The 18,119-nt window shown below is 41.9% G+C and overlaps 1 protein-coding gene across 1 annotated transcript in view; it reads left to right on the forward strand.

The window, feature by feature from the left end:
• The first annotated feature begins 8,614 nt into the window (after window positions 1-8,614).
• The window catches only part of GARNL3 (GTPase activating Rap/RanGAP domain like 3), a 112,243-nt gene continuing 102,738 nt past the window's right edge, over window positions 8,615-18,119 (forward strand). Inside the window, exon 1 of the mRNA XM_053472617.1 lies at window positions 8,615-8,876. Coding sequence (XP_053328592.1) covers window positions 8,776-8,876 — 101 coding nt within the window. The 5' untranslated portion in view covers window positions 8,615-8,775. The remainder of the gene's footprint in view (window positions 8,877-18,119) is intronic.

Raw genomic sequence — 18,119 nt, forward strand, 5'->3', positions numbered from 1 at the left:
GTTAATTCCTTCGCATTTACAGCGTGTATTTTCTGATGTTTCCGCTCACTTTCAAGGGCAAAAGAACCATGGTAGCCGGCAAATATTTCATACCTCCATGGTAGCTCTGGCAAGAAAGAGCTTCTAGACAAGGGCAAATGGGCTAAAAATGATTTGGACTAAGTTGTCGGCCCATTCGTTTTCAGGCAACAAATGTAGTTTCCAGCTCATTCGGTTTGGCTGATAATTCAGGAGCATTCACTCTCATTCACTCACACTTTCATTCTAATACAATCTCTCTCATGCTCTCTAAGTGTTTGCACACCTTCTCTGACGACCAATTGACGATCGCTGCTTCATCTTCTTCATCTTCTACCTTCAGTCTTCATCCCCAGCTCCGTGGGGGCAATATGGTGGTGCCGGGGAAAAGAGAGAAAGGAGAAGATAGAAGATGAAGAAGATGCAGCAGCTGTCGTCAGAATCGTGGGGGGTCTGGGCTAATTTTTGGGGCTTTGTACGAATCAGTTGCCCAAGCGTGGTCTTATTAACACACGCAATACTTTATTTGTCTAAGTTGGATTATGGGGCTTCTGCACCTGCTCACCTAAAACGATCAATAACTCTCATATTAGTGCTGTTTGGCAGATCAATAGATGGTAATTTTCAACATCCATCGACTGATTTTTCCTCCCCTGACATTTTGGTTGCCTGTGTGTTGGTGCTCACACCTCATCAATAATCGTAATGGGATCCAACGCACAACCTTCCAGTAAGAAGCAGCAGATTCCAGAATCAATTTACTAAAATCCCTAATACCGAGCAAACCAGGTGCGAAAAGGTCTGTCACTAAAACATCTTGAATATTCTGAGACCTGAACATACAATCCTGCCGACTGCCACAAGTTTCAAATCAGCAGCTGAGAGGGTGGTAGATAAGTGGAACAGCCTCCCAGCAGAAGTGGTAGAGGGTAATACAGTGAGGGGATTAAACATGCACGGGATAGACATACGGCTCCTGAACTTAAGAGAAGACCAACGACTGATTGAGGTTGGAGTCTTTACAGCAGGAGAAACGGGCAGACTAGACGGGGGCCGAATGGGGGCCGATCTGCCAGCAGATTCTCTGTGTCTTTGTTATATGAAAAGTCTTTGTTCCTTTGATTTTGGGGCGAAAACAATGAAAACCAGTTGATATGATCTCGATTCTGGATTATCTGCCAATGTCTCTGCATCTGGGCACAGTAGACAAGTCGTGTTACCGCTCGAGATGCCAGACTCATGAGATCCATCATTCCCTGGTAACCGGCTAGATGTCGGACCACCATTATAATGTCCATTGGACCCAGTTTTGACCCTGTGGCCGCTGGCCGACGCTAGCCGGGCGGCAGATCGTGGAAAATGGAGGAACTATTCAGCTCTGTTGGGAAAAAAACATATTTAAATATATTAAATAATATGTATTATTTATTCAGGTTCTTTCCCGTTTATAAGATAACCTTTGGTGAAAAATAGGTAAAAAAATTCCCAAAATATTTAAAAAATAAATAAATTTGAAGTCTATAATGAAATTCTAGAACTTTGCATGAGGACAACTTGTTCATGTTTCCCCTTAGCACCTTCTATGTAGATTCTTTTTATTTGCAAAAAGAACAAATATGTGGTTTTATTTAAAAAATAAAAATAATAAAAAAAATATATATATATAGCTTAAAATAGCATTTTCAGTCCTTGTACCTGATCCTAATTTACAGAAGGGTTGAGAAGTCGCGGTAAACAAAGCGCGGCGGCCACCGAGCCGCAAATTAAATTTCACAAATGACGGTTATTCTTCCAAAAGGATTCGCTTAACGAGGACCAGGACTGCAATTTCCGTAAATTACGGATTATTGGTAAACAGCAGTGAAATTCAGAGATATCGCTCGGCTGTAACGAGGAGGCTTCGCGAGACTGGATGTTCTTGAAAACAAGTCAAAAAAGGCAATAATGACAAAAAATAATAGCAAAGAAAACGGGATCTGGGCGGCATTTAAATATTTATTCCAGAAAACTCGCAATAAATACATTTTTAATAAATTTGATATAATTGCTGGGCAAATTTTGCGTTCTGCTTAACAGGACCGGACGGAGCCGTATGTCTATCCCATGCATGTTTAATCCCCTCGCTGTATTACCCTCTACCACTTCTGCTGGGAGGCTGCTCCACTGATCTACCCCCCTCTCAGTAAAATATATGATAAATAATTCTATTTTTTAGTCCTTTGGATATGGTTGCGCGTGGAAATTTCAAAGCAATTAAACAACAACAAAGGAAGAGTAATTATCATTTTTTTTACCATATGTTTAAATGATTTGTTTTGCGAACAACAAGGAAAAAATGTTGCGTTCAATTTAATTAATGCGATGAAAGAAAAGGTTTGTTTTGCAGGAACATTAAAAAAAGATCAAGGAGCGTCGCAAAGGAATGGAGAAGCAGGAAAATTACCCGAAAAGGTCTTACTTTAATAAAAATGTTAGTTGTGTTAATCGGGAATATGGCGACCCCCAGGGTCAGATCGAAACAGATTTTGAAACATATTAAATAGGGAGAAATAAGGGTGAGGAAGAAGAAAAAAGAAATAAGGAAAGTGATGAGGAGAAAAAAAAAAGTATAAGTGCGAGATAGAGATAAGGGCAACGAGGTGATAAGGAATGGCTTTGGTCACCGAAAAGGGTGTGGAAGGCTAATGGGAGGAAGATACGCGTGACAAAAGGGATAATGGAGGGAGAAGGGCGTGGAAAGGATTAAGAGTGATAAAAAGTGAAAATGAGCTAAGCAGGGTGATGAAAGGTTAACGGCTAGAGAGGGGGAAGTTGTGAGGAAGGTATAACTGCTGGGGTAAGTTCTAGGGTACCAGGTCCAGTGGGGCGGTGGCAGGCCCATTGCCACATAACGCCACTACTCAATCGGCCCATTAACACTATGGAACCCAGCAGCTGGCGTTGTTTAGGTCTATGTTATTGTTGTATGGTTACTCCCATCCAAAATAACGGCTCTTGTCTTCATTTAAGGTGGGTGGGTAAAGGGGTTGGGGGTACGAGCCCCTAGGCCTAAGCAGCCATGACCGGCAAAGGAACATCGGGGAGGTATACACTGTAGATGTCTCACAGTATCATCTAATAAGCTCCGTTCTAATCAATAACTAATTCCGACACGGTTATTAATCCAAATGAGTCAAGAGCTTGTCTCTTCAACCCACCAAAGATCAGAACATCTGACGAAGGGACGTTGGAGAACCAGGGTATTTAAAGGGCCCTTCATACCTTATGTTACCCAATAAATGTTGGTCCACCAGAAGGTACCACAGACGTCTGTGGTCGAGGTTCCGACACGGTTATTAATCCAAATGAATCAAGAGCTTGTCTCTTCAATCCACCAGGACATCTGACGAAGGGACGTTGGAGAACCAGGGTATTTAAAGGGCCCTTCATACCTTATGTTACCCAACGAATGTTGGTCCACCAGAAGGTACCACAGACGTCTGTGGTCAAGGTTCCGACACGGTTATTAATCCAAATGAATCAAGAGCTTGTCTCTTCAATCCACCAGGACATCTGACGAAGGGACGTTGGAGAACCAGGGTATTTAAAGGGCCCTTCATACCTTATGTTACCCAACGAATGTTGGTCCACCAGAAGGTACTACAAATGTGGTCGAGGTTCTCTGGGGCCACCAGAGCATTGTTCATGTTTGTGACCGAGATGCCCGGAAAACAATACTGAAAAAAAGTGAAATCGTTCTTTAAACGAGAAATAAAAGCAAACAGTCGGTGTGTACAGAGAGAGGAATCTGGGCAGAAAATGCACGTAATGACCTGACTAGTCAAACATCTCGTAACGCCCGAGCCTCACTCATCCCCATCACCTGCCGCTTGTGAAAAGCAAACAGCCATCAAGAACTTTCCGGAGACCATATGCCTGGCTCATACGAGACAAACATATCCTTTAAAATTGGTTTCCGCCTGTAAAAGAAAAGAATATAGGAGTTTTTAGAACGTCTTCTTTATGAAGATTGTCGCGGAGAGCCACCACCTCACAGCGTTCAAAAAAGAAATATCGAGCGAGCCGACGTATATATATTTTTCCCCAGAAAGCGATACTTCTGGAATGACCCGTGGGACGTCATGGCGAATATATATTTAATACACCGGTTTTATTTCTAACCCAACCATATGCCATTTAACAATCTCATTACAGCAACATATGGCTTCCCAGAATCCTTTCGGTCAATTAGAGCTCCTACGCTAAAATTAAACGGAACGGAGGACGAGGAGAGCAAATTATTTTTTTCTTAACACAAACGCAACTGAAAATTCGGTGTCAGAGTTCAGTATGGAGGAGGTCTCACCGGTCTTCTAGAAAGTAGAGGTCTTCAGGATCACGTCTCACGGAGGGAATAATCTTTGTTAATGAGCTGCCTGTGCAAGTGGAAGAATAGTCAACGATACACCTATGGGAGTCACAAAAACAGACCCCGGGTCCGAGCAGGTTGGACACATGGCTTCCTCTGTATCTGCTGGTCTGTCTGGAAGGAGATGGGAGATGGTTGTCCCCGTAGGCTGCCAGTTGGGTTCATCCCATGGAGTTTACACATTACGTTGGGTTATAACCTTTCAAGTTGGTGTCCAAAGACTGACCATGGGACAATCTTTCTGGTACTACGGGGGCCCACCACATAGCCTGCCCCCCCAAACGCCCCCCAACCATAGTTCGGTCAGTATGTAGTTGGGACACAAGCACCTTACTTTTGTAAGGTGCATGAGCCACATTCGGCACGGTGATTAAAGCTTTTATATGTATTATTATTATAACTCATTTGTTCCTTAATAAAGCCACGATCATTGGAACTGATGTTAACGTCTGTTCCGAGCAGTTTCTACACAATCCGACCTTTGATAAATGTTAACTTTAATTTTCTAGGGGAAAAAAATTATTTGCACAAATTATGATTTATCCGTCATACCATTAAATTCTATCTATTTCTACAGCTTTCTTTTTTTTTTAGGAGAACCAGTTCTTTCTCTCCCAAGAAAAATGCTTTACTAAGGTCATCTGTCCAATATCTTCTGGCATTTGATGAGAAACCCAAATGTTCTGAATCTCATCCATGTGTTCCGCAAATGGCGTGCCATCTGCAATTTGGATTGGCCCCAAGACTCTACAAAGAGATGTCTATCAAGGAACCTAGTCAAGGTGCGACTTTCAGGATCAAGGTTTTCAGCCAGCATCCAAGACCCAGTTATAAAGCCACGTTATTCCACCAGACCTTGACGTCTTCTCATTAGACGATAAGGTGGTACGATTGTTCTCCTGTATCTCCTGACCATGTATGATGCAAGGGAGGCATGGTCTGTCTCTTATCTAAAGTCGGGTGAGATAGGAAGTAGAATTCCAATACGAGAGGGAAATGATCCTGGGAAAAATATGTTTGGAGTTGAGATAAAGGAAAAGTTTCTGAGACAATCAAAGAAGACCAAGGCTGGGGTAGAGAGAGGCACAGGGGAGAGAAGGGGAGAGAGGAAGGGGGCGGAGGGTTAAAGTAGGAGTTTGAGGAGAAAGAGGAGAAAGTCTCGAAGCAGGTGGATGGTTAAGGAGAACAGATACAAGAAAAGAACATTCTAAGGAGGGGGTCAGATAATACTCACTTTATACTGGTTTCCAAATAATTCCCCCCAACCAGTTCTTGAACAAGATCTGCCCCGGATGCCCCCCTCCTACACTGTACTCTCTCCTCCCCGACCACCCGCCTTACTTTTTGTCATCATAAAAATGTGCCATTTCTTAAAATTTAAATAAAAGTAACAGAACATTGGGCAGAAAGAGTCATTCATTATCGCAAGGTGCATCTGGTACGTAGAATTCTATAAGCTGCATTACATGTCCTCGCCAATTACTTCCAAGATTGCTTTTAGCAAATGGCAGGAGGGTTTTCTTTTTCTTTGTGACTTTTTCTTTGGTTTAAGGGTTATGTGAACAATCTGTTCGTTCCTAACGGTTCGTAAAATGCGCCATTCACTGTTTTTTTTTTAATAATAGACAGCCCCCTTACATGCAATTTTCCCGTCTTACATCACCGTTGGCTCTTTTCAGTTGAAAGTCCCCTTTCTACGCTCGGCTCCGAGTAGTCCTTTCATTACGCTGCAAACCCATCAATCATATTTATTTCTCGGCTTACTGCCTTTTCTCAATTTATTATGGAAAGGGCAAACATGCGCAGACACGGAGACAGGATGGCTAATTACACGTTATCATGCAATTATTGGTTGGATCGTTCGAAGATCAAAACGCAATTTACCTTTATTATGTGGAATTGAAAGCAATTCACCATTTTTTTCCCCCTTCTGTTCTCATTTGGAATCTTAGTGAATAACAAAGCTACAGATCATGTAACATTTAAAGATTGTAATTATTATTCAAATTAATTGGAATAACTGAAAAAAATGATTAGTAAGCACATATTTTGGAAAAATTCGTCCGTTTTAAATTAATTAATTGTTTTAAAAAAAATCAATTAATAATTTGTAAAAAAAAAAAAAAAATATGGAAAAAAAATTCTGGAATGTGTCAAAAGATGTTGCATTTTTTTTTAAACTGTCGCTGTCAATTAATTCATGATAATTATTTATAAAATGTTTTAAAAAAAATCAAGAATTTATTGGAATTGTAAGGATTTATAAGAAAAAAAGGATTCCGATTTGGTAAATTTGATTTGTTCTAGTGCCCGGAAAGAATTCTAAATTAAATCTCACCCAATCAGAGTTTGCAGTGAAAAAGCCAATTGATCTATACATTTAGCTAATGCAGCGGCCGGCTAATAATATATAATATAATAGATCAAGAGAAAAGGAGGCTTGAAATGCGTTGGTCTGATTCCGTTTCCGACATCCTCGCGGGGTCTTACACAGAGCTGGGCGTATATGAGGGCCATGTCTCCTAAATGCAGCGCCTTTTATAGTCATCTCTATGGTGGTCTCTCCTTCTTTGGAGCACCGGAAAGACATATTAAGGTTAATGCTGCGATCCGGCATTCAAATTATTATTGTCTGACATAAGCTTTTGCGATCTCATAGGTACCTTTATTCCATCTGAAGAAGAGACCTCTGAGGTCTTGAAAGCATATGTAACTTAACACCTTTTTTTAATGTTTGCCCAATAAAAAGGTGTCAACCTCGACTCAACTTTTACCCTGAATATGTGAAAATTGGAATAAAAAAAAGGGTTTTCCACTGTAGTCGTACGGCAAAAGAAAGTCCTACGTATTGTTTAAGGGTAATTAGCCATGTCATATGTCTGCGGTGTGTTTGCATTCTATGCATCGTGGTGTGCACGGGAACACGCAAAGGTCTGTCACGTGTGGAGCTGAGCAAACATTTCCAATAATAAGAGCGATACATCTAATTCAACCCACCTCTGATATTGCGCAATCTTATCAATAAAGCCAGAGAACGGCCGCAGCTCCGAGACCGAATGCCGCAATAGCTGGCCGGGAAATATTTATACCTTTTCACTGCCAAGAGGGGCTGTAAATTGCAGCTCAATCCAGGATTCAATTATTTTTGTCGGTTTTCAAGACCCAAGACGTGCGGTGATCCCGATGGCGTCCTGCTTTCGCAAAAATAGGAAAATTCCCATATTCACTAATATATAATATAATGTTTTCAAGCAGCTGCATATTAGCCATTTGTATGATTCTCGCTCTGTTATCTGAGCCCCGATCTACTAAACACCCCGACTCCTTATCATACTGCCTTTTGGAAATAATAGAATGGCTTAGTCTTAGTCACCAAGTTGGACTCTCTGACTAATGAAAGTCTATGGAGCAAAGGACTTCATTAGCATTGCCATAAAGCATCAGCTCAGTGTGGTGTTTGAGCCGGGAAAGTAACCCAAATTATCACATGACTGACAGCAATGGCGGCCTCCAGAATGTTGCAGAGTTACATTAGACCATTATATGAAGGGTCTTCAGGAGCTGTATCCCTATCCTGCGCATGTTTAAATCCCCTCTCTGAGTTAGCCTCTACCACTTCTGCTGGGATGCTGTTTCACTTATCTACCACCCTCTCTCTGTATAGTAAACAGTACGTTGCAACAGTTAAAATAATATACTTCGAAATATAACCAATTTGGATGCAAACTGGTGTTTTGTGGGTCATGTTCTGTTGCTTATGGAGCCGCTGTCTGAACGCCACATTTTTATTATAATCGCTGCACAGCTGCTGCAGAACCTCTTGCAGGGCCACGCCGCCATACGCCGTTCTGGATCATACGCCGAGATTTTATAATTGTAGGATGTACCCTGATATTAAGTAAAAGTCTGGCTGAGAGACCAGCGTTCTCCACAAGCTTCTCCCAACTGTTTCCTTAAGAACTGGGGAGGAAAAATAAAAAAAACAAACCCTTGCTTTATGATTTCAGAGATTAGTTTAATGAGTTTGCCGGGTGGCCCCCTTCTTTAGCGCCAGTCCCTCCACGAGCCGTGGGGATGTGGAAGGTGTGGAGTGGGTGATGTGGAGAAGCGGAGGGAGCGTTTGTGCAGAGGAGGGTGTAGAGGAGCACCTCCTCTCTGACACACACCAGCTGAAAGGAACGAGGCTCGGGTACATGCAGTCTAGATCGAGGATGTCAGACCATTCCTGCTGTTAGTGCCGGAGCTGTACCCGTATACCCCAGGCGCAGAGCACACTGACAGCTTAGGACCCCCCCTCCCACCCCAGTCTGCTTCCAGAGGGTCTCCTCTCGCAGGGACAGAAACCCACCATGGATTTTCAAGTTGATTCCTACGTGGGGAAGGAGAAATCCTCAATCATGCGGAAAAGAGCGGCTCTGCTGAGGAAAGGCTGCAGCTTCGAGATACAAAGGTAGGTAAATAGTAAATACTTCTTATGGTCTTGCGTGGAACAAAAAAGCCATTAACCCCATCACTCCCAGTAGGAGCAATCTAAGGGTTAAAATCAAACCCTGCGCTTGGGGGGGACCCGAAAGCAAATAGTAACCCCTAATCCAAGCTGTTTTTTTGGAGAAACCTGCTTATAATTTCTGGTTTTGGTCTTACATATTTTTAGCAACATATTTAACCCTTTGCTATCAGATGGTCAGGCGATGCATGGTGCACGGTTCAGGAACGGAAGAGGTTAATATTTTTTATATATTTTTTTAAACATTCTTTAACCCTCTTCTACTGGAAGAGAATAACTTTTTATGAGTTAAAATAACTGTAGGGACCTGTAGTGGGTTAACCCTTTCATGTGTTTGGAAGGGGAAGAAGAAAAAGGTGTTTAGGGGTTAAAAAAAAAAAGGTTTATTAAGGGGATTAGAGGAGGGCAGCGGGGGGGGGGGGGGGGGGGAAATACACCCACACAGGTTACCAATTTCCTAAACGTGCCGGACAGGAATCTGTTACCCAGCTGATAAAGACATTATCCGCCGCACGCCACGGAGAAGGAGCAGCAAACGGACTCCGATCGGACGTACGTTTTAATGGGAAACTGCATAAAAAAGGAGGTGGGGGGGGGTGATTGCAAGTGTATCCGTATACAGTATACATACGTTTGGGTTTAACCTATACAGCGTATAGCAAACACCGGCGTGCTGGGCAGAGGTGGTAAAAAAAAAACTCCCAACACATGGAAACTGGGACTGAAATGGTTAATGTGCTACCTTATCAAATTACTTCTGTACAAGTTTCTGCTGATAACCTGTAAACGCCCGATGGTGTCGGACTCTGGGATTTAGGGTTTCATTGGTTTGGGGGAAATATACTTAAAAACATGAAGATTAGATTGTAAACTCTGTGTGTTAGAGGCATAGATGGCCAATGTCCAGATAGCTATACAATATAATATATATATAATTATTACACATATACACACACCTACACCTGTATATATATATATATTACACATATACACACACACACACCTACACCTGTATGTATATATATATATAATGGGAGGGGGAGGGGCTGCCAGCTGTTTGCTGATTAGAGATGATACAATGTTACCCTACGAATCCAGAAGCCAATAATGTAATTTAGTAGCCGTTTGTTTAATGGAGGAGAAAATGCTTGTGCTATAGTATCGTTTCTCTTTGTCTGGGTGGACCGGCGGTTTGGCTCCGGCTTTCTCTTCTTCCCTGCTGTCCGTGTGGGTTTTAAAACAGAAGGTCTAAAAAAAAAAAAAAAAAAAAAAAGATTTTCCAACTCCAAACCCCCAAAGAGGAGAACGAGATTCAAAAGCTATTTATATTTAATGCAGCTGGGCTACTGACAGAGGCAACCGAGAGGGTTTAAGCAAGGCACAGGTATACATTACAACTCCCATGAGTCTCAGACAGCCACCGGGAGGCAGAACGAGCATCATGAAATAGCCTCCCAGCAGAGGTGGTAGAGGGTAATACAGTGAGGGGATTAAACATGCATGGGATAGACATACGGCTCCTGAATCTAAGACGAGACCAACGACTGATTAAGGTTTGAGTCTTTACAGCGGGAGACGGGGGCCGGATGGGCCGATCTGCCGTCAGGTTCTTTGTTTGTGTGATCCAATATTTTCCTGCTACATCAAAGGGTTGTTAAGGGCTACTGGCCAAACCAATGTTATGGATGCCTGCTGGCAATCAGTGGGATGCATCATACGCTGCCCCTTTAATGTATATGATCTCCTTTTAATTCATATCCTGTCCCTTTAATCCCTATGCTGTCTCTTTAGTGTATATTTAGTGTATATGCTGTCTCTTTAATGTGTATGATGTCTCTTTAGTGTATATGCTGTCTCTTTAATGTGTATGATGTCTCTTTAGTGAATATGCTGTCTCTTTAATGTGTATGATGTCTCTTTAGTGAATATGCTGTCTCTTTAATGTGTATGCGGTCTCTTTAATCCCTGTGATGTCTCTTTAGTGAATATGATGTCCCTTTAATGTGCAAAATGCAGCAGCTCAAAGCTACACCAAGAATGCAGTTTCTATGCTAAATGCAATACACGACGTATTAATGCACGGAGCTGGAATCCCTTCGAAATTTTAGTAGCCAATATACAGTTTCAGGGGCCACAGAAAACATGCATCGTGGGGACGTAAAAGTATTTTTTTAAAAATGAAATGTTGGGAAGCATTACCGCTGCAGAACGCGAGCCCTGGTGTATCGCTGGTAAATTCTTCCCGTAATGTATTTAAATCCTGCCAAACTTACAAATATTACGCCAGAGATCCGTAAATCATTTCCCAGAAAATATGAATATTGCTCCGTTGTCCGTTCCATTGTTTTGCTTTTTCTTTATCTCTTGTCCCCTTTCTTTTATCTCTTTTTTTCTCTTTATCTCTCTTATTTCTCTATCTCTCCTCCTCTTTATCTCTATCTCTTCAACTTTCCCCATCTCTCATCTTTTCTCTCTCCATCTCTCCCCTTGCTTCCCATCACTCTTCTTTCTCATTATCCTGCCTTCTCACTATATCTCCCATTTTTCTCATTATTTTCCCCTTCTCTCTATCTCTCCCCTTTCTCTCTCCTCTTCATTATCGTTCCCTATATCTTTCTCTTTGTCTCTCCATTTTCATCTCTCCCCTTTCTCACTATCAATCTCTCCCTTTTCTCATTATCTACTTCCCCCTTTTTTTAATCACCTTGCTTCCTATGGTGGGAGTGTAAGGGCTCTGCCTCACTGCTATGTTCATCCACAGACTTTCATGAGTCCAGGTGGGTGATTAAGACCGAGGAATTCTTTTCCTATTGCAGTATGATAAGGAGTCTTGGTGTTTGTCCAGTAGATTGGAATTCAGATAACAGAGCGAGAACTCATACAAACGGCCAAAATGCAGCTGCCTGAAAACATTTATATTATCCAAAAACTACAACTGGGTTATAAAAGAAAACTGCGTGAAATATTTTTGAAAACTTATTTTAATCTGGTAAAAAAATGGTGGAAGTTTCCTTTTTAATCGGTTTTGGTAAGGAAGAAGTGTTGGTACTAACCCAATAGGAAGGCACCCAAAGGCCACCTCTTCCACCAAATTCCAACCTCATCCTTCTGCCCCATGTCCAAGACGTTCACCTTGGATTCCTATAGAACAGAACGCCGATCGGCAGCCTCTTCAATATCTTTTTTTCAGCTGAGGCTACCAGCACTTTCCTTTGATGCAGGACATGTAAATAATTCATTTTATCCACGAGCATCTCCATTAAATCTGGAAACGTCGCCCTGTAATCTCCAGGAATATACATTAAGCAGATCACCCCTACCTCGGGAGGCTTTTCAAAATGGATCCATCGCGCATTCTAAACGAGTCTACGTTCTATAGTAGGGGGCAAAAGTTCTAAAGGTGGAGCAATCACAATGGGAGCGGACCGAACGCTCATTACTCCACAAATACCATTTTGACCCCAAAAAAGACCATAACAGTGGTCCACTCCAGGAAGGCAGCAGTGATGTTCACACATATTAGCTTCCCATAGAATTCCTCGGCAAAAAGATGACGCAGCGTCTTCCTAAATATATACAGAATTCGTATCGTGATCCGTGTTATTACTGTGTTGCTTGCCATTGTTGAACACGCTACAATTATGGCTTTTGAAACAATCGATGTGGGTCTTTCGAGGGGGAGGGAATGAGCCGAGGGTTGACTTCAGACGTTCAGCAAGAGAGGAGAATCGGCTAGAGATGCGTAATACACAAAACGCGTGGGGGTCTAATCTACGTTTTCTGTGCTCTTCAACCTTTCGTACAGCGTTTCAATCTCGAAATGACGAAGAACCGGAATGTGGTTCTAACGCCATAGAAACGATGTTCACGACTGTAATTATAGACGCGGAAAAGTATTTTCAAGGAGCCACCTTCGGTGTTAAATTATCTTTCCTGATTTGGGGCAGATGTTGAGTTCTTGCCGGTGGAACGCATGGTATATCGGCGTAGATGTGAATTTGGCACTCGAGGAGAGTCAGGTGTATATCCTAATAACGTGAGTTCTTGACTAATCTGTTCCGGAACTTAGAGAGTTCCCTCCTATAGTTAAAGTCTTCGTTCGGAAGTCACTGGTTGGTTTCCACCAAATAGTGGGACTTGATGACGTTCTTTAAGCTTTGGTTGTTGAGTTTGGCCAAGTTGGAGGTCCAAGGAACCCTGTCAAGAGAGAAAGGGGTATCGAAAGTACATGAGTGTTCTTGACTAATCTATTCTGGAACTTGGATAATTCACTCATGCACTTAAGTTTAGTCTTCAGCGTTATTGATTTGTTGTCTCCACCAAATAGTAGGACTTGGTGGAGTTTGCTTTGAGCGTTGAGTTGGAAGTCACCCTCACCAAGAGCGTGAGATGTATCCGGAGTATATGAGTGTTCTTGACTAATGTACTATGGATCTTGGAGAATTCACTTGTCCTGCTTCAATAAAGTCAGGAGTTATTTGTTTGCTGCCACCAAAGAGTAGGACTTGGTGGAATTCTTCAAGCTCTCGGCGTTGAGTTTGGGGATCTTCGCCAAACTTTCTACTCAACTTTTCCAGATGAAAGCTGGTTTTTAAACAAAAAAAAATATATTTCTTGACCATAAGAATAAAAAAAAAAGTTGTCCACCAACCCTTCTACTTTAAAAATTGGAAAAGTTATTTTACCTGCCCCCTACCCAGTGACTTATCTACCAAAGGCAGTGCCCCTAGCTGCCCCCATCCGTGGTCAGAAGATGTGCAGTGATGAAGGCTGCGCTGAGACATTTAGTGTAAATTGGCTGTTTTGTTCATGAAAAATAACAAAAAACCAAGCATATACAAAAGAAATAACAATCAATAGCGACAAATGTCCTTTTCGTTGATGTTTCTATTCATCGGCCGTAGTTTAGAGGTCGACGAAGGTCTTTGCTGTTATCCGGGGAGGGTTTTTCTAGATGCGGGGCGGCTGGTGGGACAATACAGAGGACGGAACCTATGTAAACATTTAAACAAATTGAACACACATGGAGTTTGTGTTATCGGTGAACAAACAGAGACTTGGGGAAAACAGCTTTGGCGGATTAACCCTTAAGTACCTGTTCTATAGACGGTTTTGATGAACTCGAGAGATAAGGATGCGTTCCGGAATTCTCCTACACCTCCTTTATAAATAAATACATTTTTATTATAGAATGTTTCTAGTTTTATCGCAATACTGCTTTTGCCGCAATGAGCTTAAAGGTGCTGTTCCACTTAGACAAAACGTTTATATGTTAAGCAAATAGTTATTTTTATTCTTTCCCCTGACGATTCAATCGCATAAAACAGCACATTTTTAAGAAACATTTTCAGATTCTATGGCAATAACCTATCAGCGCCTGATATTTTGGGTCAGATGACAATTAAGTCAAAATTTTACATGATGAAAGAATTGTTCCTAGGAAAAGGTTTGGCATTAATGGTTCCAATATTGCATTTAGTTACAAAAGTGTTAACTTGGAACGGTGGCAAAACTACAATGAAATCGAGTTTTTTTTTCTTAGAGGGGGAAATGATCAATAGATATTTAGATCTTTATTTTTTTTTATATGATTGGTTGGTTGCACCAATCTACCAATCATATCAGCACAAAAAAATCCTTTTGACCTAGATAACTTCTTTTCACATATATGGCCACCTGATGCCACACTATTAGTTCTTCAAATAAATGCAACATTTACAAAATTTACCAAAAAATGAAGTGTATGCGTCTCTATATAAACTAAGCAGTCATTAAAATTAACCAGTTATGACCATGGAGCCCCCCTACTTTGTATTCTTAAACTATAGCAGAAGCCAGAGACCACTTAAACATTCTGGGAACCTCGTGGGCGTGCACATCTGAATCATGCATTCTGATTGGCTCGCGTCTATCACCAGGGGATCATGGGGTTTGTAGTTCTTCTAATGTCCCGTTTCAAGTTTGCAATTATGCTTCAGAACTACAAGACCCACAATCCTCTATTACATGGGTGCCTGTATAGATAACTGCGTGGTAGATAAGGGGAAATACATAGTGCTCTGCGAAGTGTATGCTGTGTATCTGTCTCGTCCGGCAGAATGTGGGTTAAATGCCGAGCTCTGGCTTGCGTTTTGCCCGTAAAATAATAGGAGCACTTAGCGTTGCTGTTAAGGCTGATGCGTTGCTATCAGCCTATAATGCAGCTGTTATATGGCTCTACGATTGCAGAAAATTGAGTGCCGCGACAGATGATGGATGACCTTGGAAATCCGTTGTGGAGTGCGGCTGCATACAAATTAAATAAGAGGCGAGTAAAAAGTGCTAGAATAAGTCAGAATAAGGCGAGGACGGACGTAGGCCTTTGATGGATATTTAACTTTTTTTTATGTGTGCCCTCTGTGACCTTTAGAGCCCAATGACAAAATATTTTTTTTTTGTACTCTACGTTGACGATCCTTGGTCTAATAAGTAAAAGGTCTCAGGGAGAGCCCACCGTGAGATCCGGGTCTGCGATCGCCGTGCCGATCTCGCTCTGTGACATCATCGCCACTGCGGTTCTTCTTATTATTTTTTTTTGTTTATTGTTTAGAGAGAATGATTCTATTTGTTTACAGATTCTGCAGGATATCATTCGGTGGATCAGAGGCATTCTTTCCGCTCCGCTCTCTCGCGCTTCTTCTCGGTACGATAGGTTTTCAGATAAAGGTGTTTCTAATTTCTGGCAGTATCCCCCCCCCCATGAAGCTTTTAAATCCCTTTATCTTAATCCCACTTCTACCCCTTAAAGGCACGAAGCATGAAAAGCAAAGGCGGACGAGGCGCGCCGGATTTGGCATGGTGGAGAGCGTTTATTTAGCTGCGTTGGATTGCACTGAGCCAATTTGCCCAGAAGGGGTTAAACTCTTCACGACAAGGGTAGTCAGAATAACCTCTGGATCCGTTATTTCAATTAAAATGTCTACCGGTGAACGGCCTTCCTTGCCCCCCCAAAAATATCCAGTTTAGTTTTAATAGTCCCCGAAATGCAATCGATGGCTGTGGATTCCGGAGCTTTACAGCCCTCACTGTGCGATATATTTTTTTTTTTAATACAAGTTGTACCTGGGGCTCCCCTAATCTTAACAGGATTATATGGACCGTAATAGGAGGCTTCTCGCTGTCATATGATATATCTTGGATATAGTGTAAGATGTTTAGATAAGTGGAACAGCCTCCCGGCAGAAGTGGTAGAGGGTAATACAGTGAGGGTATTAAACATGCGCGGGATAGGCATACGGCTCCTGAATCTAAAACGAGACCAACGAGGGATTAAGGTTTGAGTCTTTACAGCAGTAATTCTTATGGCTTGGGATATTATTCCGCTCAAAAACAAACAAACAAACAAACAAACAAAGGAGCCCCCACCGTTCAGAAAGGCATCGCGATCGTACAGTGTTAATCAGTCTGATTATAAAATCCCACGTTCTTTTCCCACGTAATCAGAGAAAGTGCTCAGGCGTGCTGAGAATCGTTAGAAGTCGGTGATTCTCCGGGATTAAATCGCTGAGCGCCTACAGAGCTGTAACGGAGAGCGATGGTTTGACCGGTTTTCTCAGGAAAAATAAGGGATTTTTTTTTTTTTAACGAAAATGATATGTTCTACTTTTCCGGAACGTGATAGAAAGAAGAGCAGATTAAAGGGACAGGCCAGCCATCATAGGCGGTTTAATGCATAAAGACCCTTTAAAAATTGCCGGTGTGCCAAATGCAAACGCATGGGGGGGGGGGGATTCTGCAGAATTCTGTACATTTGCCCCGTACCCCCCTCCATTCGCTGTCTGTGTTTGGTTGAACGCGTCTTCATGCACGTGATGATCTAACCACCGATCTGCAGTTAAGGACACTTTTGGACTTTTTATTCTTTTGCTTTTCCGACACAAAAGTCCCTCTTTGTACCCCAAATCCCTGATGCCCCTCTTTCCTCCCCCGATGCCCCTCTTTTCTAGGAGGTCAGAATGTTTGCTGGGTATGAGGGGATCGCAGGGTTCTACAGCAGTAAAAGCCCCGATAATGTGTATAGAAACAGCCCAAAAATCAACCCCTAAAACCAATGGTTTTTTTTATTATTTATTTATTTTTTATTAATATAGCTTAATTTGGGGGGGGGTTGCCTTCCTTTGGATCAAAGGCTAGAAGGGTTAAACTTAATGGCTCTTTTTTTTAAAACTAAATTACTAAATTACTAAGTTACTATGAATTTAATGCCCCAACAAGTAGTTCAGCTCTATTCTTTGGCATCAACAAGCTCTATCCATACCTCCCAAGTGTCCCGGAGTTTAATACGTTTAAAAACATCACGTAACGAACCATCCGGACCCACACAATGGAAGGGCTTTGTTCATTGTTCTCCTTAAGATACATTTTTACTTTTAATGTTTGATTAACGCTCCGTTCTAATCTCCGCTACTCTTGAGCTGTTCGGTAGCAAAAAACAAACAAACAGAATTCTGTGAATAACCTTGAGCAGCGAGCGCCGATCGTCTCCGATTAGAGTGTTTGCTCTGCGGACGGCGGAGTTCGCTTTTAATCTGCAAACAATAAACTTTTTAAAATTGGAAACACTTTTCAAATAGTAGTATTCATGAATCCCTATTTATAAGTGAAATATCCTATTTCTTCCTTAATATTTTTATTATTTTTCTTGTAAATACTTTTTTTTTTTTTTTTTTTTTTTTTTTTTTTTAAATTGAAGATTAAAGTTGTTTTTCTTCCCACCTGTCGGGTTCTCATGACGCTTCGTATCAAAGTCAAACAGGAAACTTTCAAAAATTACATTTTTCTAGGAAATATAACCGGGCACCGTTGTGTTGGGGGTGTGGCAATAGGTGGGAATGGGAGGGGCCAACTCTAGACCTAGGCTGGGCTAAAGGCATGGCCACCCATGGTCAATGTGGGACCAATATGGGAAGGTGGGGCAAGAACTTGCCTGAAAATCAGGAATGTCCCATAAAAAAAAACAGGACTCTTGGGAGGTATGTTGTTATAAGAGAGGAGGGGCCAGCTCCAGAAGGGGGCTGGGTTAAAGGCATGACCACCTGCACACCTGAACCGACGCCCACGCGGGGGCTCGTTGGGCAAATTGGGGGATTAGAGAATCTCCTCAACAGGTCAATCCCCGACCGCCTGAAAAATTGGGACTTGCCTGAA

The sequence above is a fragment of the Spea bombifrons genome, chromosome 8, assembly GCF_027358695.1.
Source record: "Spea bombifrons isolate aSpeBom1 chromosome 8, aSpeBom1.2.pri, whole genome shotgun sequence".
In the NCBI taxonomy this organism is placed as follows: domain Eukaryota; kingdom Metazoa; phylum Chordata; class Amphibia; order Anura; family Pelobatidae; genus Spea; species Spea bombifrons.